At 49.3% G+C, this 27171-nt stretch overlaps 1 protein-coding gene across 10 annotated transcripts in view; it reads right to left on the reverse strand.

The window, feature by feature from the left end:
• The window catches only part of Agap1 (ArfGAP with GTPase domain, ankyrin repeat and PH domain 1), a 455752-nt gene that overhangs the window by 282635 nt on the left and 145946 nt on the right, over nt 1-27171 (reverse strand). For 6 of the 10 annotated variants that reach the window (XM_041650294.1, XM_041650293.1, XM_041650292.1 and 3 more), the window contains exons 2-4: nt 13178-13236; nt 8283-8370; nt 7613-7624 (exon numbers count right to left, since the gene is read on the reverse strand). In XM_041650294.1, the coding sequence (XP_041506228.1) occupies nt 7613-7624; nt 8283-8370; nt 13178-13236 (159 nt within the window). The remainder of the gene's footprint in view (nt 1-7612; nt 7625-8282; nt 8371-13177; nt 13237-27171) is intronic. The other 4 variants (XM_041650295.1, XM_041650296.1, XM_041650297.1 and 1 more) reach the window with 1 other exon arrangement.

Here is a 27171-nt window from a genome sequence, read left to right on the forward strand (position 1 = left end):
ATCAGGCTGGGTGTTTACCGCAGCGTTTGTTTCTAGGAGACTAAGTAAACATCCACTAACAAACTATTTCAGATCCACGTGCTTCTGAGAACACACTCACTATAGCCTGATGCTAGCCAGACACATGTTAGGAGGCCATTCCAGGCAGGCTCTTTGGGGGATATCAAGACTGAGGTATGGGACAGTGGCTCTCAGGCAACTGCTGGATGTTAAGTGACCACCAGGAACCCGCTGCAGCATGTGACATGAGCAATTCAAGAAAAAGAGAGAAAGCAACTCAAAGCCCACATGGGAAACCTGGTGCCCTGGCTTCTACTACACATGACACCCATGATCTTGTACCTATCCATGAAGGTGGCAAAGACCCTAGAGCTTCCAGACCTGGGAGAGGGGACCAACCAGTTCACATCCCATTCTCTGATCCAGGATGCTCGTTTTAAGCGGTGGTCCCAGGTGACATGTAGGCTGTACTTTTATTGGTCTTACCTTCACCTGGGGGGATGCCTGGGATACCCTGAAGATGTCTGATGGTCTCGTGTGGACTACTCCAAAACAGTGGACTGGTCCTCAAGCAGAGGACAGCACTGGTGGCTGCAGTCACAGCTGTAAGGACACCAGTGGGAGCTGAGCCTGCCAGAGCCGAGGATCCAAACAGGAGGAGAGGTGGAACTTCTCATGACACCCACAAGACAGGCCCACATATGACAGGCCCACACAGGAAGGGCCACCCATGGTTCTGCAGAGACAGGGCTGTCATTATACAAAGGCTGAGATTCTCTGGGCGCTCTACACAAATCACTGGGTCTTCATTGCATGCTGAACGTTGCAAGGCCAAGAGGGGCTGGGAACCCTGACCGCTCAACAGCCCCAGGCAGTCAAGGTTGCTAGCAGCAAGCCTCTTCAGGCATAGCAGGAGTAGGCAGGACAATCTTCGTAGCAGCTCTGAACTGCATTCTTAAATGCTGCCAGGTTATGGGGTGCATTTGGTTCCCCTTCTGTTGGTTCTCCCTTTCTAGAACTGCCCCAACATACACGCCCATCTCAACTAACCCCACATGTCTCAGTTTGTCTTCCTCCCAAAATGTGACGGGACTCTTTTCCACAGACCAGCCAAGTTTTCACCAAATCTAAAACCACTCTGTTGGGAATATTCGACCACACTGTGAACTCCGAGTTTGCATTTTCATTGATTAAATAAAATTAACCTTGTATTAGGAGACTGAGTTAGTAACTAGTGACAGAAAGGAATCATAGAGCCCCAGAGGGCATCAGGGAGAGATAGAGAGACCTGGGAAGTAATAGGGTGGGGTTTGGAGTGGTGCAGCCTTTTCTGGTTGCGCCAAGCAGAGACCAGGGTCTTTCGGAGAAGCCAGCAAAGAGAGAAGGTTAGTTGCTACTCAGCCTCTCTGAGCTTTCACCCCAGTCTCTCAACCTCAAGTCTTATTTACAAATAGGACAATAGAGATTTAGCTAAAGCTACCTTTAGTGGCAATGAAGGGGAGGTGCCTGAGGAACAGAATTCCCGCCAGGCTGCAGCCTGAGCAGCCAGGCTGCTGCTTAGAGAAGCAGGCTGCTTACTGTGGAGTTGCAACAGCTGGCTGAATAGGACTAGGTGAAGGTGCAGCCACTGTGCTGAAAGTAAACCACCACCAGAGCGGGGAAAGCTCTGAGCTCAGAAACAGAGTGTGACCCGTCGGCTGCCTGCTCTCTTGTTAGCAGGCATAACAAAGAGCACTGTCAAATTTTGGTGATTTGGGCTCAAAGAGTCTAGTTTCCTGGGTTTGAGACTGCTGCATTGTGCTGTAAAACAACGGCCATCTTTATCAGATCAGCTGTGCCTTCCTCCAAGAGTCACCGCTGGTGGCCCTGTGGGCTGCCAACACTCTCTCAAAGACGGGGATTGGCGGTGCGTCTTCATCACGTGCTGAATGTGGATGTCCTAAGGCTGCTAAAAGGCCAAGGGCTGGGAACCCTGACTATTCAACAGCTCCGCAGTCATGGCTGCTAGCAGCAAGCCTCTTCAGGCATAGCATGAGTAGGTAGGACAGACTTCCTAGAGCTACTTGTTTACAACTGGCTCTGACTGCACATGGCCTCAGGGTCTCAGGAGGCAGTAGTGTATACAGGTTTAGAAAGGTTAATGGAAGGAGGCTCCATCTAGGTGGTCATGGGGAAGCCATCATCTACTCTGGGTAAAGACTTTCCAAGGCAGCTACTCTGGGGTCATCACTCCTGCGAGTTAACCCCTTACCTGTGCTCTAGAAAAAGTCCAAAAATCTCACTGGTTCTTCGGGGTGGAATCATACTTGGTGGGGTTTGTCACTGGACATTCATGAGGAGTGGGCAGCATCATTTAGGGCTCACCAGGGCAACTCGCACAGCAGAAACCTTCTCATTCAGTCTCTCTCAGAATCAACTCTCTATTCCCACTGTGGCACATCCACAGATCCAGCCAACCCAGCTCAAAATACCCCCAAAATAAACCATTCCCACCAAGCACGAACATCTCATACCACCATTATCAAAATAATATAAAATAGTAACACACGCAGCATTTGTTCTGTGTCCTAAGTCATCCAGGGCATTTAGGAGATGCAGGGGATAATGCACAAGTCACACCCAAGGGCCATGGGGTCTGAAAAGAAAGATCTGAGTCTCTACGGGTTGGGGACCTGCCCCACCCAAGGACACCTACCTAGAGGACTGCGCTCACCTCCTGCTCACCTGGGGCTATGACTATCACACATCCACAGCTTTTCCTAACAGAAAGAATGCACAGGCTCCTCCACCTCCCTCAACTGCTCCAGTCTCTTCTGTTGTGCAGGGAACACCCAGATTCCTCTTCCACGTGGGAAAGACACTACCGTTCTCTTCCTTGTGTCTCCCTAGTGAAACAGCCACCTGTTGTTCTCTGCCTGTCCTCTGCCTTTCTTGGGTTACTTTGTGCCAAAATGGGTGACTTAGGACCAGACTTTGGATTATTTGCTTTTTGATTCTAGGGGAGAAGAAACCTGATGTGGGGATCTCCAGAATGTTGCATGTGTACCCTCATACGTGTGCAGTTGGGGTACTGCGCATGAGGCTGGTGTGTGCAATCATTTCTGGGATAGTCAGGAGAGTATAGAAACAGGGCAGGGGCAGAGAGGCGCCAACACAGGGCTCCTGGAGGTGTGCCCCATCACAGCCTACTGGCTATCAACCTAGACAGAGCCAGGACAACCACAATCTTAAAGCTTGGCCTCCACATTTGAACTGGCTAAGAGGTAAGGAGCAATGAAAAAGGCAGGGGGAAAAGAAAGTAGTCTTCCATGAACTCTACCCCCGTGGACTGCACAGCGGGCCCATGAGCTCCCATGCCACACCTCGATGTGTCACTTCTTTACAGCTGTAGCAGGTGACAGTCACTCTTGGAGTGAACCTACTGTGCCTTGGTGTCCTACATCTTCAGGCGCTGGGTGAGCCCTAGAGCAGGTGGGCTTCAGCCTCCAGCTACTGTAATTTTTACCCACATGTGGGTTTGTTTACTCTTGATCTGGGTAAAAAAAGGGGGTTTGCTGAAACATGACTTTAACCTACAATTTCAACACTGTCCCATCAGCAGGTTGTGGGTGAGAAGTATCAGCTAGGGGCGTTCACTGCTCCCACTGCACGAAGGCAGGCTATGTCCACTCTCAGGTTTGTTGCCTTTAACATTAAAGTCTTCTATAATCCATCACTACAGACCGGTCCCCCTCCTTGAGGCCACTGTGTCCTTCTATCTGCATAGCCCTTGGGGACCACAATCCACAAACAGGAAGAAACAAAACCTAGAGAGGCTGTCCAGGGCCCATGGCCTATCGTGCCTGGAGGACACAAAGCTAAGTGTCTTAGGATAAGACATGATTCCCAACACCTCCTACATGCTGCTGACAAGCTGATTCTTTTTTCAATCTCCCACAGAGAGTTAAGATTCATTTAAAACACAAGGGTTCAGTCTGAGGGAAGGCAGGTGCACATTGCATGCTAAGCACCTAACACATGAGGGGGAAAGTGAAATCACAAACACAGCTCACAACTCTAATTAGCAGCTATTAATAGGGCCTTGAAAGGGAGGTGTGAAGGTCACACCCAGGCTGGTGGTCCTGTAGGACTCAAATGCCAGCCGCACTAATCAGCCCATGTCCAGGAGAGGAGATAAAGGGGAAGCCCTCCTCCAGAGCTCTGGGTATAGTGCCTGATTAAACACCATACAAATGGGGTAGAGCTGTGTCCCCCAAAAAGATTCATCCTAACCATCACCACTAAGCCGACTGTAGTGGCCCTCAATTGTAACTCCAACCCTCAGGAGGCTGGCTGGGGTGGCGGCTACGGTTCAATCTGGATGACACGCTGAGTCTCAGCAAACAAACCAAAAAAAGAAACAAACCAACAACAGCAAAAGCCCATGCTGGGGACGAGTGGGACCTGTTATTTGAAACAGAGCCTGGAGTTATTAGCATCCAAATGAAGCCACACTAGAGTAGGCTAGACCATGAATCAACCCACTGGTGTTCTTCTCTTGGGAAAAAGGAAATGACAACGTGGAGAAACAAGACGTGACAAAAGACGCCGAGGCTAGAGGGGCTCTCAACAGCCACGGACACCAGGACTTCGAAAGCCAGCGAAAGCTGGGGGAAAATCAGAGGGCAGATACCACCATTCAACACCACCACGAGAGCTGCGCCGACCTCTCCTAAAGGAAGCAAAGTTGCCAGCGGACTTTCCTGGGACTCCGCTGTCAATTATACATCAGAGACACATGTACAAACACACTCGCTCATACACTCTCATGAAGGAGACTGACCGCCTATACACAAACCACCGTCTCTGAGCTCTGTGCACGGATCACAGACTCCTTGCTGAGACAAACTATTTGCCCTAAGTCACTAATTAAAAGTAGCATCAAGCATAAAGTGCTTTCTCTGGACTGCATCTCCAAGGCTTTCAAGTCAATTCTCTTCCCCCACAGAATAAAGTGTCAACTAAAAAGGTGTCACTCAAGAAAAGACAACTGAGCCACCCTGTGAGGCGCTGCCGAGAGGCATCTGAAGAAAACACTCTGGGATGATTGCACCAGGAAGTTCCTGCCAAGGGGAAGCTCTCTTCTCAAAGAGTGGATTTCTGTTCTAAGCTCCTCGACACATTATCCCTCTCTCAATACCCAAACATCTCAGGGGCAAGTGCGGATTACAACAAAAGGTATTTTGTATGTATTAAACCAGAGGAACAACCCCGAACTCCATGACCAAGAATAGGGAGAATCCAGTGAGCTGCACAGGGGCAGACACACAGCTATGTGGACGGTAGAGCGGCAGCTGTCCAGTTGATTGCTCCAGCACGGGGGGATTTCTGTGGCTTAGACATGATTTGAGTGGGTATGCAAAGATTTGCAGAGAGGAAGCCTGCTTCCCAGCGTTGACTCCTTTAACAGGTGGGTAACAGCGCAGAGAAACTACTCGCGGGAGACGCTGTGCTCAGAAGGGACGAACACAGGCCTGGAGGGATCATGGCTCATTCTCCGGAGTAGCACTGTTGTAAAGAGCAACACTGGTCCCATCCCACACTGTAGCTTCCTGTCTCGTCATGTCCCTGTCATACATGCTCTGACTGAGATGCCCTCACCAGACCCCAAACATGGAACTGACTGATCTTGGACATTCAGCCTCTCAAATGTGGGCTAAACTAAAAATAAACCAGTTTTCAAAAGCAACTAACCATAGCCATGGAAAATGAAGGATCACAGAGGACAAATCAGAGGGCCGCACGGTTTCAACCAGGCACCAACCACAGTCCTCCTACACAGCTGTACCTTCCCACATGGGTGATGAGTCCCTGAAGGGAAGATGGAGCTACAGCCTTCTGACAACTTCCTGCACACCTGAGACCCCCACCACTCAGGACTCCACACTGCTGGATAAAGACGGTAAAAGAGATGCTGATCCCGGAGCCCTTATATACAGTTTCTCCAATTCTGTTAGCATGGATAGATGGCTACACTAACTCATGGGGAAAAGTGCAACCACCTCCCAGCTCTAAGTTCCCTGACCCCACAGAAGAATCTTGGGATTGCAAATCAGGAGTGTGAGGAACCAAAGGCTGATGACCTCATGTTCCTTTGCGTCCTGCCGCTGGTGTAGGGCCCGTGGATCAAGGGGATAGGGAACAGAAATCAGCTGTCAGATCTTGAGGAGCACAAAGACAGTAACTGCTACCTGCTACATCTCAGACAGCAACACAAGGGCAGCTCCCCAGGCCAAGGGCTTCCAGCAACCCAGAGGCCTCCTCATTCGCAGAGATGCAGCTGTATCCTGTCAGGGAACAGCTGGGCATGGTGTTGCCCTATCACACGAACACAGCTCTATCTCCCATCACACAGAACAACTGCCCTAGGTCCAAGGTCCACAGTCAGAGGATGGACAGGTGGGCAGGTGAGGGTGTGAAGAGAGAGACATCCTCAATTCTGTCTCTCAGATCCAAGAGTCTTCAGCTGTGTGCCTGTCAGTGCAGTGGTAAACTCCCACTCTGCAGATCAGGGGAGGGAGTGTTAGCATCTCATCTCACAGGGTAAAATTTTTACTTCTGATGTGCAAACAATCAAGAGAAACACCACTGTGCTGATCAAAATAGAAGGTCACAATCTACACTGTTGGACACAGGTGTATTAGGACAGACTGAATGACCAACAGGAAATGACCGACACCACAGTACTGATCAAATGTAGATGTGGTCCTGCCTCTCCCTTTAGAATCAGCGACTACAGTACCACCTACCTCTAAATCCCTAGAAATCTGTGCCACAGAGAGACAGCAAGAGAACCAGGGGCGGGGCTGGCCTGGAACTTCCAGCAATCCTAGCCCAAAATGTGGATGCTGAAAAAGGCGTATGTTTGCCTTGCGGCTGGGTCAGTGCAGACCTTTGGTAGACGGATTTTACCAACTTCACGACAGTGAGTCCCACAACACAGAAGCCCCGAGACAGAAGCGCTACCAACTCAAAGTCTACTCAAGCTGGCTGTGGCGATCGTTCACACTCAGAGAGGAAAGCCCTTGCACGGCCCTGGGCTGGTGGGTCCTATCTTGGAAGAGGGAGCTCTTCCAAGCTGTGAGTTCTGAGTACCTGGGTCTATAGTCCCCACAAGATCAAGCCTTTGTCTATTTGGTCTCATGCATAAACCTTTGGATGCTGTCCCCTTCCCAAATCATCAATCCTGGGGGAGAATTTGGGAAGTGGGTGTTTCCCTGACGTGACAGCCGGGAGGCTTTCAAAACATGGTTGGAAAACACTACAGAATGGTGGCAGAGCCCCAAGCAAGCCCTCAGAATTTTGTTCTTTCTAGATGGTTCCAGTCTTTAGGACAAGAGTTAAATGGCTAAAACATGTGTTACAGGGAACACGTGAAGCTACTTCGGACTACTGCTCAGAAGACAGCTAAGGGACGAAACAGGGTGGAATGCGGAACTTAAAAGAAAAAGGTGAAATGAAACAAAATAGGATGAGACACAGAACGAGGCGGGAAGGGAACGCTACAGGACAAGGTTGTGCCTCTGCTCGCTCCAGAACGAGACAGCACTGCCATGAAGAAATGTATAGTTACCTGCGTCCATATCTGCAAAGAATGGAACAGCCAGTAAGAAAAAGAAGGAACCAGAAATTCAGTGTCTCAGAGTTGAATTTCAAAGGGTTACATGGGGAGAAAATATATTTTAGAAAATGGCTTGTGGGTTACACTTTGATTAAGGGGACTACGGGGTTTCCTATTACCTCTCTCATAATCTTACTTAAAAGTTAAAAAAAAAAAAGAAAAAAAAAAGAAACAGAACCACAGTAAGACATGGATATGTCAACAGAAGAATCAAAATGTCTAATGGCAAAAGAAATGCCTAATTCACATGCAAAATGATTATTACATGTCTGTAATACAATATAAAGGGAACATACTCAATACACACAGTGGGGGATCTGGACTGAATTTAGAAACGCTGGTATTTCTGACTACACAGTATTACAAAGTCAGTGTCCAGATCCGAGAGATGTCCGACCAGTACTCAAAGGAGTAGCACTGGACCAAGGATCAAGGGCATCTCACGATTAATGCTCGAACTGCTGGAGTGAATGCACTAAGCCCCTATCAGAGGGAAAGTATACCTAAGTCTCTTTGATGCTTGCTGGCTTTCTTACGGCTTTGGCATGGGTCATCTTTAGAATATGCTAAAGAAAAAATTTAAACCCTAAACTGGTAACTAACCACCTGCCGAACAACATACCTTCTGGAGACTCCTCCTGCACGTATGTGCCTGTCAGGTATCGGTGCACCAGTGCAGACTTGCCACTGGCCAAGTTACCCACAATTCCCTGCAGAAAAAAAAAGACAATGGTTAGGGGTGGTTAAATCATTTATTTAGCTTTTTTTTTTTTTTTTTTTTTTTTTTTTTTTTTTTTTTTTTTGCACACACAGGTTAAAATACTCAGTAACCTCACACGGGGTTATAATCACCCTGAGAAAATGTTGAAGAAAGATTAAAAAATGAACTCAGCAACTATTTCTATTGGAAACAGAGTCAACCTTGATTTAGCTGCTCCTGTCTTTACCAGTCCTGGTGCTGTCAGGGTGTCAACATAGCTGGTATCCTTCCGGAAATGCCCCTGCTGGCTTTACAGGGTACATGTGTACCGGCTCAACTGCCATGGGGTAGGAGCCTCCCTATACACTAAGATGGAAGGGTTCCACAGAACACGCAATGCCGCACACAGAGCTGTCTGCAGTAGGGCCATCTGGTACATTCCACCCTAAGGAAGTGAAATTGGGAAAGCTGGAGGAAGGAGTAACTGGGATTGAGAAGGGAGTAGAGACAGCAAGCCTGCCTCTCAAAAGTACACAGCTGTGGCAGAGACAGTCAAGGTGATCACACAGGGTAGAAAATAACAGGAGAGGGCAAGGGTGGTGTGGGTACCGCTGTCCACCAACAACCAGGGTGGCGAGGCTGACCCCTGTGCTCTAGTGAAAGGACACCTGGCTCTGCTGGGTGCCCTGCACTTCTCCCGCCCTCCCTCCAGGAAGCTGCTCCACTCAGCGGCCTTGTGCATTCGAACTTTTGCTCCACGACCATATATGAATCCCAAGTTCTTCCCTGATGTCCCAACTGCCCCACAGACGATTGGTCTGTGTGACCATCTCCACACCCACAGGCTGTCCTCACCCTCTCGCCAAGCTTGCAGGCTTCTGCTTCCTACTTCCGGGCTTTGTCGCCTATATTCAAGCACTATCAATCTCATCTCTACAGGGTTTGCTGTCTCCAGGTGACTAGAACTTTCCACACTGATTAATCAGAGCCCCAAATCCTATTCGAGCTCAGGACTGGCAGCCAGTTCAGCCATTACAACCTGAGACCATGTCTATTGGTTTCTGAATCCTTGTGTCCCCAGGCCCCAGGAGACGCATGGGAGAGAGGGATCTCTGAGAGGATCCACATGAAAACCAACATATATCTGAATGTGGCTCAGCAGGCAGGAGAGAGGAAAGAACATCTCACCTGTGATCTATAGAACAAAACGCCCCTAAAACCTACCAGCCCCCAAATCTGCAGGCTCCTTTGACTCCAACCTCTAGAACTATGAACACAGGTTTTACTGTTCACAAACCACCATATCTTGTCACAGCAGTCTGGATGGGTGAGGGCAATTTCATGCCACAGCCTCACCTGGGGCCAGCAAGAACACAGAACCTTTAACCTGACTCGCCACTCCTTACGGGAAGGGACTGTGCCTTACTCATCCTGTTCTCTGTCCTGCCAAGGCACCCACTCCAAGGAAGATGCACAGCCCCCACGTAATAGGTGTGTGAATGGCTGATGAGTGACTAACACTAGTGAGTATAAATGAGCTCTCTCTACGCTGAGAGCTGGGCTGAGGGCCAGAGCATAAGGACAGCTCCTGCACAAAGCTGCCTCCTCTCCAGGCTTGCATCTTCCTACCTGGAGCCTCCACAATCTGAGAATATCTGCCTATTAATTATTCTTTTGCTCAAGGGTACCTGCTGTTTGTCAGCTTCAAGCTGAGAAAAATCCAAGCCACAGAAATGAAATGTTTAATTAAGATCACTTTCTCTTCCTGGAGGAAGAAATCCGCACTGTGCAGCTGGGATTTCTCTGTGTGGTGACACCAGCCGCTCTTTTCAGCAACAATGGCCAAAGGTATGGCACATCCCTGACCAGACCAGTGCCAGCTACCCTGGGCTGGGGATGAAGGTGGCTCGGCTTGTGCACCCATCTCACAGATAAGAGCAGCATTGTTTTAACTTGAAACACTGGCAGAAACTACCATCTGTTAGGATGTGGCCCTCCTGTGAAACTGTGACAACCACTCCTGAGTGTCACCTGCACAGAAGGAAATAACTCAGCCAATGGGCTTCATGGACAGAAAGGGGGCACCCTGATAATGACAGAGCTGGGTACATCAGACAGAAGCGGTCACCTGCCTCACCTGCACAAGCCATCAGTTAAGGCTCTGTGCCCTATGTCGTCTAGCAGAAGAAGCAAAGCACAGCACCTTTATAAACTCAATTCTCTAGCACCCCGTGTTTTCTACTCGACTACTGAACACGATTCTACTGCAAATCAAATGGAGCCTTTTAGTTAAAAGCCCCAGCTGAGAGTATAAGCAAAACAGGCAGTGGCACCTCCACAGGCAAGGTGCCTACTGCTTCCACCCAGGCGGAGGCACAGAGCTTACACAGCCCAGCACCAAGCTGCAGGGCTGAAGACAACTACACCACAACTTCAAAGAGGCCCACCGCTCTCACAAGGAGCAACAGTGAACTGTGTATCCTGATGCATTCCAAAAGACTCACTGAAAAATACTCCACAAAAGATCCATTGGGACACAGTGACATCATTCTATGGCTACATTTCCAAGCAGGGCTGAGGGTCCCAAGGCAATGACCTAAAGGGCCACCTCAGGAGCTGCATGAGGGCAGAAACAGTAACAGTCCTATGGGCATGGGAAGGGAAATGCTTCACAGAACAAAAGGGTGTTTCTTCAGACCTGAGCATTCTTACTGCACAAGGATAGGGTGAGGTGCCCTTGACAACGAGGTGCCTGCAGATGCCATCATGAGAGGGCACACACCACGGCAGAGTTCAAGGCCCTCAAACCACAGATGAGCCCTTGACTATAGGACAAGTCAATCACAGTGACCTCAAGTCAGTCCAGCTTTAACAAAGTCACATTTAGAAGAATCCTACACTGTCTCTTTAAATGTCAATACTTGCTAGACACACCAAATTCTTATAACAGAAAGTCACATGCAGAAAATAAATTTTTGGTTCATCCTCAAATTATTATTGGCTGATAAAAATATGTGGACGAGACCAGGCATAGTGGCACTAGCCTATTTAATTCTAGCACTTGCGAGGCTGAGCCAGGAAGATGGTAATGAAAAGCCAGCCTGGGCAACATAGTGAGTTCCACAGCAGCTAAGGAAATAAGTAAGATGCTGCCTAAAAAAGCCCAAACCAGTCAACAAAAACCACTCAGGCCCTGAAGCCTGCAACATCTTTAAGTGCAGGCTGGCTCTCGGTAAGATAACCCACAGTAACATCAGTTCCCAGTCATCTCTTATGCTGCCAGAAGGTTGAAGCACCCCACCCCACCCTGCTGCTGTTCTGACTTAAATGAAAACCTGGGGCCAGAGGCTATGGCAACAGTGGGGACAGATTCACAGAAGGCTCTCCAAGGCAGTGCTGGCTTCAAATCCCAGCTCTACACTACTCTAGATGGCGTCTGAGGAAGCTCTTCATGTCCCAAACCTAATCGGTAGCACAGGGTGACAACAGGACCTGCCCCTCCTGGGGTAATTGTCAGGATTGAAGGCCATAATTACATGAAACTTGCAGGCAGGGCATGCCCAGGATGGAGTACTTCATAAACACCTTGTGGGAAACACCCTGGTCTTGTTGTTTGTCACTGACTATAGTCAGCACCTGGGTTTCTTACCAGAAGTATCTAAAACTGGCCAGTCTTTACAAAAAGGTCCCATTAATGGCACTGGCACCTTTGGGTCATCCATTCATCAGGTATTTCCAGAACACTCTAATACTGTACAAGTTATGGTAGTTAAGAAGCACAGAAGACAGACGAGACAGCTGTTTCAGGGACAGCCTGCAGAACCCCAGAGGCTGGGAGGACGGCAGTCTTCCATAAGTGAACAGTCTCATTCGCTGGCACTGCTGAGAGGCGCCAGTGTCCTGGAGGAAGTGGCTCACTTCCATCTCAGTGAGACATAAAAGTCCTTATCCCATCCTCTCTAAATCAGTGAGGCTGGGCAGCATAAAGAAGAAACGTGGGCCCCTGGAGGTTGAGGCAAGTCACTGGGGAGCTGGCAGGAGAAAGGATGAACAGGATGGGAAAATGCACAATGAGTGGGCAGGCCACACTGAGGTCCTCCACCGCCTAGCACGTGCTAATGGACAGGGGCTCATCTGTCATCCAGCAGGTAAGTCAGAGTCCAGCACAGGGAAAACAGAAGAGAGAGTGTGCGTGTATATACAAACGCGACTAAGAGCCTCACGTTTCATGACAAACAACACAGTTATTTAAAATACGGGCATCCTTTCCTTCCACGCTAAGGCTGGAGGCATGCCACGGAACTGGGCTCTAAGAGGCAACTGCAATGGACAACATTCACAGACGCCAGCTATGAGCTTTAACTCTGCTGGAAGTTGCTTTTATTAACAGCACAACTCTTAACTTATGCCAGGAGCTCATAATTATATAAACAGTCATTACTTTTTGACAAAAATTATGACTATGGACCACTTGTTACAGAGGTTGCCATAACACCCAGCAAGGGACAGGTTAAGTCCACGGTGGTATGTATATACAAGTGCATGTGTGTGACGCAGACACAGAACAGCACAGAGCCGGGGTGGGGGGAATGTACAGACACCACCTGCTGGATGGCAATTATGGCTCTTCCATGCAAACTCGAAGTTCTGGCTCCCTATTGCCAGTGACAGCCTTGCCCAGGTGTACACACCCCAGACGGAGCAAGCCTCCGCTCTTCAGGCCCCAGGAAACAGAAGGGGTAGATATGGGGAAGCTTGCAGACTTATTGTAGGCTTATTCTAGCTCCTCCCGCCCACAGGCCAGAGGTGCTACTCACCACTTTGAGCTCCGGGACAGATCGGCTGAGAGTCCATTCCTGGCTGTTCACAAAAGCATCTGCAAGAGAGAATGGGAAGTGTGAGGCGACATGCCACAACTCAAGGCAAATCTGAATGTCCCCTATGTCATTTTTGGTGGGGACGGAGGGGCACTAAAGAACGATCACACCAGACCCCTAAGTTACTATGGCAGGAGCCTGATCTGCGCGGACCTGACCATGTATCAGGTCAGCTTTTCATCTTTTAGTAGTCTACTAAAACAGTCACTTTTCTGAAATCTCACAAAAAAGAAAAAGATAGCTAACACCTCGAAACAGTTGCGAGACTGCAGGGTACAGAAAAATCTCTGCTGGATACTAGGGTCCTCAGAGACAGAGGTGATTCAGCCAGGGTGGTTAGGGGTGCTTCAGAAAGACAAAGGGTCCCTCGGTCCTGGAGGACTCAGTCATGGTGCTTATCTCCCAGCCTGCCTCACACCTGACACCACCACAACCACAGTCCATGGCTTTGCTCACATGACTGTCACACTCCCCGTGCCACTTCCTGTCATAAGTGACAGCCTGTGGTAGTGTCCACCACAATGCAGCCACAGGCTGCACGTCTCTTTCCAATGTAATTCATTCGAGAGTCTTTCTCAGATGACTTCTGATATTTCTTAAGTTGTTCATAAAGCCAAGTCCCTCACAACACATTCCAAGTCAAGTTGGTCAGCATTCTCTGGAGCATGGTACTTTAGACCCAGCAGGTCTCAGGGCCAGAGGCTTCTGTCTGCTGTTCCCCTGCAGGTAGCTTAGATGAGACCAAGCAGACCAGGGAAAGACAGTCCACCTGACACCAAGGAGGTTACAACCAACACTGGCCAGACGTCACTGCCCTGCAGTGACAGAGAAACCCTGATGTCGCCCAGAGGGAGATTTCTGGTCAGGAAGCTAAATCAGTAGGATCTGGATGGCCTGCAGAGGCTATAGGAGGCGAGACACGTCAAAACAATAGTATCGTGGCATTGTGTGGTAGTTTTTTATTTGCAAATATATCCACACTCAAAATTGGGGGGGGGGGCTAAGAGCTATTAATTTACACAGCTTTCATTAAGAAACCTTTCTTTAAAACTATCTGCCCAGTCTGAACGACAGGTTGCCACACTCAAGACCAAAAGAAAAGTAGCAGGTGCTTTAGTCAAAGACATCTGCACCACAGTCTTCTGCCACCTTCCTCTGTGTGGCTTTTCAGTGGCTGAGCCTTGTACCACGGCGAGCAAAGCAAATGCAGGCTATGCAGCCGCTACCTAGAAAATTCCTCAAGCCAGCAGGGAGACATCTCTGTCTCACTCAGTCTCCAGAGCAGTGGCCTGCTTCAAGGAACAACTCTGGCCATGTCTGCACGCACTTTTCAAGGATCTTCCCAGTGGGGCGGAGCCAAAAGTCACAGATGTCTGTGAGCTTGGTTATTAACATACAATACATCCAAGAGTCAACCCCCTGCAAGGAATAAAACCGGGTGTGACACGTGCCTGCAATCTCCACACTCAGAATCATAAATATCAGAAGTTCAGGGTCATTCTAGGTTACACAGTGAGTTCAAAGTGAACTGGGACTATCCTGTCTGGACATTCACCAAAACAGAAGAAATTGCTGTGTCCCACCCAATTAGCATCCCACTCCCTGGAATACAGTAACGCGAAGAAAACACATCCAGACATCGGCGTAGATGAAGTGCTACTGGGCTGGAATTTAACGGTAGGTCTGAGATTACAACTGACAGGCTGTGGGTTCCTCTGAGCCTCTGAAGGGTGTGGGCCAGGCTGCCTGGCTCCTGCTTAATACCACAGGTGTTCTCCACTGCAGCTCAGGACAAGAACCTAATTCATCTTTCCTCATCAACCCAGAACTAGCCTTCAACTACTATTTTTTCCCCTTTCTGCAATGCAGTGCATCCAATCCAGGGCCCCCTGCATGTTAGGCAAGTGCTCTAACACCTAGCTACAGTCCCATAAGTAAACAGTCTTTATTCAGTTAAAGAAAGTGGGTGCTGTGTCCAGGCCTCCCCCTATAGTGATAGATTACTGGGGCTCCAAGTTAGGCATGTAAAATGTGACATCAGGTGCCTTCACTGGTCTCGTAATCATGACCAGTGGATTGTAAATAATACCCAAGTGGATATAAAAAGAAAGGTACAGGGACTGCACTACCCACAATGGGCTTCAAGATTCATGAGGACACACTTCAACTTTAGCACTGCGGCAGATAAGAAGCAGGAGGCCATAGGCTGGGCTTGAGGAGCCAGGGCTGCCTCCATGCTCCTTCTGAGCAGCTCAAAGGGCAGCTGTCTCCCCACAGAGGGTCTACTTCTACAGAGAACACCATACATCCCCATGGACATCATCTCCTTTAGTACTGCTACAGAGCCTTCCACTCCACTGTGTACATATGCAGAACAGCTTTCCCAGCCTCTGCCTGGACCTCCCCTAACCTCAGTTCCTCCTGGATGCCACATCAACTCCTAGAAAACTGAGAAGTGTGGAGGCCAAAGGCACCCTGAACCTTCCTTTATCTAAGAGGCAGAAGATGCTAAGCTAGATGGGTGTGACCAAAGACCAGACATAGAAGAAGATAATCTCCCAGTTCAGGCAGCATGGAAATGTCAGTCCTGCCCCTGCCCCCATACAGCCTTGACCTAGCCGCTCTACCATGCCAGGCCAGGTCCATCTTCCTACCCTGCCTGAACTATGGACACAGCTTCCAGGATCCTGGAGACTGGAACATGGAGAGTCTCAGCAGAGCCCCCCAGAACTATCACTCATGTTCCCACCCAGCCCCCACCTACTTCAAAAACCCTATCTTCCTTTCAGGAGGCTTTGGGCTCATCCAGAGCAAAGCCCCATTCCCCACTCTAAGGACCAGATCCCCAGCAACTAGAAAAGACAAAGCAGAAACAGGATCACTAGTAGGCTTTGTCCCTCTGATGGCTAGTGTTTGTCTATGAGACAAACTGGAAGTGCAGGTCAGAAAAGCCTGAGCAATGTGATGTAGGAGGGTCTTCTTTCTATGTGTTGCTTTCATTGGTTAATTAATAAAGAAACTGCTTGGCCTGATAGGTCAGAACATAGGTGGGTGGAGTAGACAGAAGAGAATGCTGGGAAGAAAAGAAGTGAGGCAGACGCCATAGTTCTCTCCGAGATGGACGTAGGCTAAGATTCCCCCCGCCCCCCTGTAAAACACCACCTCGTGGTGCTACACAGATTATTAGAAATGGGTTAATCAAGATGTGAGAGTTAGCCAATAAGAGGATAGAACTAATGGGCCAAGCAGTATTTAAAAGAATACAATTTGTGTGTTGTTATTTCAGGTATAAAGCTAGCCATGTGGGAGCCGGGTGGCAGGAACGCAGCCTGCTGCTCCTTCTACAGCAATGAGAATTTCACTTGGTTCCACCTAGACCATGTAAGCATGTACACACAGGCGAAAAAAGAACCCATGTGATGCGATCATGAGCATCTTACAACAAAGCTCTCTGGTGAGCTGACCCCAACACCATGCCCAGGCAAAGTCCAGCAGGGACCAGACAACAAGCAAGATGACTAATAAGACGGATGAACCTGAACTCAGGCTGCCAGGACCCACAGGGTCCTCACCTATAACCTGGAGGAGCCTGGCTACAAATGTCGTATTTATAGGGAAGCCTTCAACTCCACAGTTCCACTGGGTACCTTCCTGGGGTCCCAGAACCTTGAGCTAATGGTTTATTAATGTTCGTTATCACCCCAGAGTCCAAACTACATCATTTGGCTGGTGGACACAAGCCTCAGCACAGCCAAGGCCTAAGATAGGGAACTGCAAGCCCAGTCTCCAGGACCACAGTGACGTCATGCTCCCCACTCCCACCTTGTTTGCCTTCAGGGACCACAGATACAAGCTCCAGCCACAACTCACGAAGCTGCCACCAGGGTAAAAAAAGGAAACTATAATTGTAGGCGAGAAGAAAAAACACTGTCTCAGAGACGGGAATGCTCTTGGAACCTTAGATTCCACAAAGCCTTTTGGAAATGTACTCTGTTTAGCAACAGATATGATTTTTTTTAACCTGAGAACATTTGCAAAGTCTTGAAATAGGAAACAGAACAACAGAAAAGAGAGCAAGTCTACCCAAGGAACAGGAGGTAGGGAAAGCCAGGCTCCTGGCCCTATCATAGCCGTGCTTAGAAAGAAGACAATGTACTCTACAGAGGAATAAGAGCTCTGTGGCACAGTGCTTAATACGCAAGGAGCAATGACTTCCACACCTGGGTGCAATACTGTGACAATTTCTTATCAAGCCATCTATTGCGAGTTGATCAATCCACGAATGAACCCAGTGCTCTGGGGTACTAGACGATTGCCAGGTTCCCGTTTGCTCCAGTTGCTCCTCAGTGGCCCCAAAAAGTCACAACCAAGATGTCTCCCTCCCTCACATCCCTGACATTCACCTTCCCCATTCATGAGACCTCTCCTTTGAAGAGTGACAAATGTCATGCCACCAAGATATCACCATACCTATCCACCCCTAAAATATGACCACATCACAGCCTCAATCCCAGGCATCTTTCCCCTAATCATTGATGTGGCACAAGATCCTTCTCAGTAGAGACACACATTAAGAGACCCTTTCTCTTCTCCCCTACACAGTCTCCAAGTCAAAAGACACCAGCTGAGGTGGCATCTGGAGGACTCGATGAGTTGGCTCGAAAGCCATATGGTTCCCTTTAGTGATTTTTTTCCCTCACGGCACCCTTGCTCAGAAAGAACGGCGTTCTAGGAGCACTGCCTAACGCTGCATCAGATCAGTAATGGTTTGAGAAGTCTGACAAGGAAAGTAGAAAATGTGAAAACCGAGGCCAGAGCTCACAAGCCGAGTGGAGCCAGGGACAGCAACCACGACCTCCTGTGTGTGCTTGATACGTCCGTAGTCCATGTACCTTGGGAAAGGCGTGTGCTGGGTGAGCAGAGGCTGCAATATTAAGACTAAAATATTGACAGCTCTGAAGCCTATGCCCCCATTCTATCCAATTTGCATTCACTGTTGTCACCCAGGTGATGACAGCATTTGCTGTGAGCATCTTCCCCAGGCAGCCTAGATTCCCAGGGAGAAAGACTGCAGCCCCAGCTCTTTCTGAGGCCAGAAAGAACAAAGGGCATTACATCTCCATGTCCCTCAAGGCCACCTGAGAGCTGGGGTGTCTACAACTGACCACTCCCAGCCCTCCCTTAAAGACCCGTTGCTGCCCTGGCACCTCTGGTTTAGGGGGGGGGGGACACTTTCCCATTGCCCTACTGTACATGGGGGTCTCACTTCCAAGCCTGTGTTCCGAGCCTGAACAGCATACACAGGTGCAAGGCATTGAACACCTGGTCCTAGCTGATGGTGCTCTTTGTCACTGTTTACAGGAAAATACCGTCCCACTCCCAGTTTGCTTTCTGGTCCACGTTTATAGTTAAGGATGTGATCTCTGGTTCTGCACCACACCTGCAGCCTACTGCCGTGCCCTCCCCCAGCCCTCTGATCCCTCAGAAGCCGTAAGACAAAACTAAACCCTGTCTTCCATAGACTGACTCTGGCTGTGGCTTCATCACGGCGTCATGGCGACAGAAAAGCAGCAGAGGTAGTCACGTTCAGCTCACCTGAGCAACCGTGACCCGACACACCCACGGGGTCTCTCTGCAATACCTCTCCCCTGACTGTCACCTCTTGTCACTTTCACCAGCAAGCTGCCCCAGCTGCCCTAGTCCCATGCCCTGGGACTATATCTAAGTGACACAGAACAACCCGTGGTCATATGCTTGGGCACAGGCCTGACCTTGGCAAACACTGTAACCCTGAGCAAATCAGGCTTCTCTCAGATAAGGCTCTAAAATAAATTTGGTGCAACATATGGAGTACAAAAGTAGGCCACAGACATGTGTGACAGCTGCTCAGTCGTCTACCAAGCCATTACTAGGCAGAGTGTGGACAGCACCGAGGAAGGTAGAGGAACAGCCAGCGAACCACGGTGGTTGCCTGAGAGGCAGGGCTTGCAGGACTTTGCCCAATTACAGGTCTTTACCGACTTCAGTCTTGTCTGAATTCAGGAGCATCCACTACTTTTCTAAGAAAGGGCAATAAAGGTACTTTTGCAGATGGGGACAATCCTCTTATGCCTGGAGGATCGGTAAGGTTCCACTGGGCGGCCAAGACTGCAAACCCGTAAGCCTATAAAGGTCAGTGTTGCATTGAAAATGCCGAAGAGCATAATTGCAAAGAAAATGCATGCGAAAGGTCTCATTGTTTCTCTAATTCTCATTCCTTACACAAGGGTCAAAGATTCTTCCCTGATTTTAGGTCTTTTGAAAAGAAAAATAAACAAAAGACTACTTAATATACACACACCAGCTATGGGGAGGGGTTCAGCATCTCCTGCCCATCATTGAGAGCCTGTACCACCCAATGCTACACAATGTCCCAAACAGAAGCCACAGCTAAAGATTCCTGTCATTGTTACTCATTCCCAGGAAGGGAAACTCAGTGCCTACTCAGTGCTCTGGTGCTTACCTGACTCGAATTGCGGATGCTCACGGCCGGGGACACACTTGCCTTTTACTCATATGTCACTCATCAGGAAAGGAGATGACCATACCCCATCTAAACAAACAAGACGATGTTCCCAGTGTCAGCAGGACACACCCCAAAAGATCTAAAGAAGATGCCTCAGCAAAATGAGGCAAAGGACCCTGAGAGGCACAAGTTACCCAAAAGGACTGCCCCAATCTGGACCACATCCTTCCCTCAGACTGAACTTGAAGGACAGATAAGCACACACATATAGTCCAGCCTCCCAACTCAGGTGGCGATTTCTAGTGCTTTTATAAAAAGCCCACAATATGCTTTTAAAACTAAAAGACAGTGAATATTTCCATTAGAAAAGCCACAAACTACAAAGAAACCAACTCATAAGATCTGCAGTTTTGCCAGAACCATCAAGTCCATTTGGGGCATGGTGTGTGTGTGTGTGTGTGTGTGTGTGTGTGTGTGTGTGTGCGCGCGCGCGCGCATGCGCCCGCGCATGGATAAGAGCAATTGAAATCCATCTGCAATTAACTACCCCCAGAATGTATTCAGTACCCAAAGGACTAATGAGTACCGCTCTGCCAGGCTCTTCAAATTCAGTTTAGACAACATAGTCAGATGACAGGCACTGGTTCCTGTGATGCCCTTTGGTGGCCCAAGTCATTCTACATGCCTGGCTGCAAAGGTGTTGGCTGACTGAGGCTGAGCCCTCCTTCCTAGGCTGTCTTCAGTTAGAGCGGGAGGAGCTCAAGGCATGACCCTGGGAGGGTACAACCAAAGGTTAGTAGTGAGTATAAAGGTCTGGTACCTGACCTCAACTGAAGCTCAACCATCTCGGCTCCTCAGCCGATGTCCACTGGCTCCAGAACCCTTCGAGGAGACCTAACTGTACTCTAGAGCAGCCTTCTTTCAAGGTCTTTAACCCTCAGACGAAGAGGTCGAAAGAGGGCCTCCTAAAGAACTGGCCTCTTCTGTGGTAATCGCTACAGGGAATTTACAGAATCTCTACCAGACAGAAAGCGCCCTCTTCCCCACAAGAGGCTATGAACATTTGGGCATGACACTCATAGACCTCCTAGGCACATAAATATCAGGAAGGCTTCTCTCTCTTACAGCACCTGACAAACTCCACTAGCACCTTCGTCCACAGCAGTGGAAGCCATTCACTAAGTGTTTCTAGAACCAAGCACTGCACACTGTATTAGTGATACCCGCAACCAACGCCAGGACTGTTTACCACCTTGAGAAGCATGGGTCTAAGATGTGACCTGCCACACAGTGTGCAGATGAGAAAGAAGGAGGCTAGCTGTGGGGTGTGCTGGTCAGGGCAGGCCTCTGAAGAGCTGACATTTAGATGCTAAGAAGGAGAGGGCTGGATGCTGGGGCTAAGGTGGAAAAGGAAGGCACAGGGGGCGGGGCGGGCAGGATGAAGCACAATATGGCGCTGGTGCTGAGACAGTAACCCAGAATTCTAAAGGGTGGGAAGATGGGAGAGGAGCCGCATCCTGCTCTCCAAAAGATGAAGACGTGATGTGAACCGAGGCTGTGGAGGATACAAGAAAGAAAGTGGAAGTGTGTGGGTGTGAAGAGAAGTGTTGTAGAACATTATTTTAAGATGTGCTACATTTGTTCATGCTGTGAAGCGTTTGTTTTAAAGATGCAAAGATGCGTTGGATTCGTTTACGCTGCATGTCTTTACCTCTGTGAAGCTCTAGTTCTTTGCCTGTCTAAAAACACCTGACGGTCTAGTGAGGAACTGACAGTGAATAGCAAGGCCGGAGAAAGGGTAAGTGGGGCTGGCAAGCAGAGAGAATAAACAGGAGAAATCTGGGAGGAAAATAAAGGAGATCAAGGAGTAAGAAAAGAAGGGGCCAGTCACCCAGCCACCCAGCCAGCCACGGAGTAAGAATGAAAGAAGATTACAGAATTAAGGAAAAAGCCCAGAGGCAAAAGGTAGATGGGGATAATTTAAGAAAAGATGGCTAGAAACAAACCAAGCTAAGGTCTGGCATTTATAAGAAATAATAAGACTCTGTGTGATTTATTTGGAAGCTGGGTAGTGGGCTCCCCCCCCCAAAAAAAAGTAAGGAGCCAAAAGAGTAAACAACCAACTACAGAGAATCACATATGAACCTCAGAATCACGGATAAACCAAGTGTAGGAAGAGACTAAGTGCCTGCTACAGCAGCAGGGCATACAGAAGTGGTGTAATGTCCTCATGTTGGGGGCAAAGCCAAAGGAGCAGGTAGGAGGACTAGGAGCATACCCCTGCACAGAGGCTCCCCATGACGGAGCACCCTAAGTCTGGGCTATATAAAACAAAAGTCCCAGTGGTTCCATAGTCAAAACCAAGCTTAACGCACACACTTGGGGTCTGGGATTATTCTGTTTCACTAGCTCAGGCTCTTAAGAATCACTATAGTTTCTGGTACCTCACAGCACCCTGCAACTCACTAGCCAGCCTCTGGGTGTTTATTTCTTTGACAAAAGTCACAATACACTCAGTCTGTAGACAGTGAGGAATTTAATCTCTAGTCATGCCCCACCATCCACTAGCTGCCGTCTGCAAGCTGCGTTTCCCCTCCCCCACCAGTGTTTTCTCCTCGTGAGTGAAGGACAGGGCGAGCAGTCCGTGCAGCGCAGGTCATACTCAGGACAGAGGAGCATGGGAAGGGAGAAACATGGGTCCCTAGGATAAAGTTCCGGACTCCTCTGCAAAGCCCTCTGCGGATGAGATGAACCCAGGGCAGTAAGGATCTCCTGAGTCCTCCTGGGCATCCACAATCCAGTACCTGTCACACGTGATCCTGTCATGGCCACTTGCTCGTGTACGGCCATCTCATCGCTGTACACTCGAGGTGGAAGTGAAGGAGAAGACCAGAAGCTAACAGCGGTTTCTTCAGAGCCTGGTTAGGTGAGGTCTGCAGCAGGGAGCCCACCTCCGTGGCTGCACGCTATAGATCTATCTCCTCATGCGCATCTCTACAGATAGTAATTCCAGCACTCTGCGGGCTAACAATCCGCTGCGCGGAGTTGTCAGCAGTCAGTACACTGCTGGCTCCGTCTTCTTCCAATATACACAGCCCAGCCCCAGAACTTTAAAAGGCCCCCTTTTCAATCCCAGTATGACAATAACAGCACTATCCACAGGTAGAAAGGATGGCCTGTCCCTGAATTTGACAGCTCCATAGCAAGCTACAAGGGTCTAACTACAAGCACGCTGGGCAGACTCAGGGCCCCAGAGCAGACTCTCACCAGAGTGACCAAGTCCTCAGAAACATCTGGGCAAATTTTCTATGGTTACAGATTTTCTTCTGAACCCCTCCCCCAGTGCTCCTGGCACACCCATCGGAGCAGGCTAAGATCCCAAGTTCACAGCCTAAATGGAGAAAAGCCCACAGTGAACAACTTCCAAGGTTTCTGGCATATCTAAAATAGCAGCCTCGAGTCCATGCCAAACCCTCAGTCCAGGCCCAAAGTGTTTATGTGGCTGAATTTAGAACTCTGGATATAAAGCCATCGATTTCAACTTTTTGAAACCAGGAGCAGAACCAGACTGGAGAAAAAATAAATAACAAAACAGCAGCAGGAGGGTGTCAACACAGGACTACGAAAGAGGAACCATTCAAGACCAGGGCCAGAAGGCCTGCACCTTGCCCAGGTGGCAGCCCAACGCACTTGGTACCCAGAGCAGACGGTGCTGCGCCCGGCTCATCAGATCACAGCTCTGCTGAGGACCCAGTAAGAATGCCATACCGCAAAAACTAGTGCCATGAGAAGACCAAGCCCGTCCCAGCATTCCTGCTCTAGTTCCTGCGTCCCGGGCCAGATATTCTTAATAAGCATTACTGAAATGCGGTAGGGTGGGGGCTGAGAACAGGGGTCCTGCAGCTGAGCCCCTACTTCTCAAGTGCTAAGCGGGTCTCTCTGTCCCTCTACCTATGCATCTCTATAGAGAGCGACTCCACTCACTGGGGTAAGAATCCACTGCGCAAGGCTGTCAGCGTACACAGTGCACTGCCACATGCTTTCACTACCCCCGGCCTGCCCACGTACCAGAGGACGTGTTGGCTGCTGCTGGGACTGCTTACTGTCACACAGCAAACAAAGCCAGTCTAGGAATCAGGCCAGTTCCTTGCATGGCAGAATGAGTGACAGGAGTATGAGACGAAGGCACCGGGACGAGAGGCCGGGTCCAGCCTGGCCATGCTCCCCTGCCTATCTCTTAGCACTCCAAAGCCTTTCTCCTCTGTGGTTGCTGAAGAGACAGTGGTTTCTACTCATCAGTGGTCACTCCCCTGTTAAAGCCCCAATGGTTGCTCACAGAGTCAGACAAAATCTCAACAAATGGGGACAATTCTAATCCCTACTTCTCCACTCCCGTGAAAGTGAAAATGAGCAATGGCCCTTGGTGTTGTGCAAGCTGCTTCCGCTGAGAAGCAGCAAGTTGCAGAAGTGTGCTGGAAGCGGGGTGGGGGCATGGGAGAGGCAAATAAGCTGACCCTGCCCTGACAGCTCCAAAGAGAATGAAAGTCCAGTGCTGGCCAGGAACCGTGAGGGGAACAGCACTCAACCCAAGTACTCAGCCTCAACTACGCATACAGGACCCCTGGACACCAGAGGGGGCAAAGGAGGGGTCAGACACACAGACAATGACAACTCCACAGGACTACAGACCAGTGTGTGTAGGAGGAAGGTTCTGACTCAACCACCTGTGTCAAGAAGAGAAGTTAGGAGGGAAATCTAGGAAGAGCTGGCCGAGGTCCAGACTCGCCAGAAAGGCGCCTTCCCTTAGGAGATGCTCAGTGAAGTCCCTCAGACCTTCCCAGTCCTGCTAACATCTCAAAGGAAGTCTCCAGCAATGTCCTGCATGTGGTTTCCTCAGGCACTAGAGGCGCACACACTTCTTTAGGGCAGGGCTCGGGATACAATCCAGACCTTGTGGACCCCCTGCAAGCATTCTGCCACTGATTAAGCCCTTGGCCTGTAACAGAGATCTCAGCACAAATATTTAAGATGGATGATCTCTGTGCGACTCACTTGGCCTTATACATCCAAAGCAAACTGTCACTGGCACAGGATCGTCTAGGATAAATGAGAAGGCAGGCCTGGGAAGTTCTCATGGAGCTGAAGTTCCACACTGGGCAACACTGCCCACCTGGAAAACAGAAGCGGAATGGCTGGGCCTGAGGGAATCTGAGCACTTTGGCTGCAAAGAGACCAATCTATCTTAGTCAAGAAAAATTACTCAAACTCCCATGCAGTGTGACGATCAGCTGTCTTTAAAATGTGAACACGTGTGCCAGCAAAAGCCTACATCATGCCAGTACAGAACACCCAAGAATGTGTCCGCTTTAAAGGCAGGGGGCATCCCATTGTAAACATAAGGAAGCTGAAGCCAACCGGTTGCTCTCAGCCCTTCCTGTCACCTCCTCTCTGCAGTCCACTGTGTATTCTTCTAAGTAGTGAGAACACAAGATCCCTTGGGACCAAGTCAGGAGAGCAGAAGGACGGGCCAGCAGATAGATGGCGAAGCCCGAGTCCTCAGAACAAGAATTTGGAGCGGGCATTTGCACTTCTCAGTGGCCGTGACCATGCTCACACAGCTGAGCAAATTCCAAATGCACAATTCAGTCCTCATGTTACGACATGAGTGACATTAGAAATTTTATCCTGAGAAGCAAATATTTTACAATAACAAAACTACACCTTTCTTATAAGCCATAGAGCAAACTCCTGAGTAAGAACATAAACCATACTGCCGAGGAATGAAACTGCCATTTGACAGTCTACTCACCTTAAGCACCCCCTCTTCTTTCCTGCCTGGTCCCCGCCTGGTGTGGGCTTTGTCTGTCAGCTGCCAATCAGAGGCTCCAGCCTCACTGCACTGGGCACTTGACATTACTAAAAAGTGTTCTGACCTTAAATATTTTTATGTCTCAAGTTCAAATGGTGCCAGCAACACGTTAGAAGTGGGTTCAGTTGTTCACTAACTGGAGAGAAATGACGGCACTGCTGCCACTGTCACCCTACCACACAGTATCTTAGAAACACCTAGGAGGCAGGCCTTTGGGCACACCTGTGAGAAAATAATCTTGATTCTATTAACTGAGCTGGGAAGACCCACTCACTGTAGGTGGGCATCATTCCCTGGCTAGGATCCTGGACCATATTACATCCCTGGGAAGAGAGCTGAACAGCAGCCACACTTTCAGTGACTGCCTCTCTGCCTTCTGATTATGGATAAGGTGTGACCAGCTGCTTCAAATTCCTGCTGCCTGTGTCCTTGAACTAGGAATCAGAATTAAACCCTTTCCTGTTTCTGTTCCCCTTGCTGGCTGCCCAGAATAGACCCTCCCTCCCTGCCTTTGTCAAAGAGCTTTACAAGAACCAAGCTAAGACTTGTCTGAAGGGAGCACCGTAGCCACTGGAAACCAAGCGCAGAGCACAGACCACTCAAGCTGTAAAGGTCCACGTGCTTCCCTACACAAGGCAGTGGAAACACCCTGGGCCTGTGACAGCAGCACAGGGGTAGAACTAGCAGGGCTAGCCGAGCGTCAGAAATAAGCTAAGTTCTGCTAAACAGCTACAGGATGAATGAGCGTTTGACTGAATGAATGGGTGTGTGACGAGATGGAAAAAACTGCCCCCAAACAAGGCAGGCAATAGCCAAGGAGAATCTAGGCCAGGTGCTCGCCAGCTCCCCAGCAATGGACTACACACTCCCTTGCCATCGTGATTTTACAACTGACTCTCCACTCTCAGTGCATCCACAGTACCTGCACAGCCCAACAATCACAGCCCTTGGGACTCCGACAATTCACCCAGCCATACCAGGGTCATGTGGTCCTCAAGCCTTCATGATGATCACACACCAGCCCAGGGACCTTGGTAAATAAACCGATGGCCCTAGATGACTCTGTTAGGTGGCCCCAACTCTTCGGCTCTACAAGATCCTCTACTATGGATATATGACACCTATAAGCTACTAAACTGGTGTAGCTTCGAAACACAAGCAGAAACCGATGGCAGTTGTCATCGGAGAAGAAAGTGTCCCATGGGTCCTCTGTCTGAATGTCCTCTACCAGCATCTTCCTACCTATGTTCCAGAAAGAATATGTTTCCAGCCTTGCTTCTAAAAATGCCCTGAACTTGACATGCTAAAACCTGAGCTGAACCTGGCACGCTAGCATGACAGGCTATCACCCTAAGCTAAACCTGACACGCTAACAAGACATGCTAGCACCCCAAGCTGAACCTGACACGCTAACAAGACATGCTAGCACCCCAAGCTGAACCTGACATGCTAGTAACCCAAGACTCTGATTCTCCAAAGAAGGCCGAAAAGGAGCTAGATCCCTAAAGTGAGACTTGAGAATTAAGAAGTTGTGTCGGGCCCAGTAACTAGACTGGCACA

This window comes from Microtus oregoni, unplaced genomic scaffold (genome assembly GCF_018167655.1).
Source record: "Microtus oregoni isolate MIOR12 unplaced genomic scaffold, Mior012 000004F_ref0000308, whole genome shotgun sequence".
NCBI lineage: Eukaryota > Metazoa > Chordata > Mammalia > Rodentia > Cricetidae > Microtus > Microtus oregoni.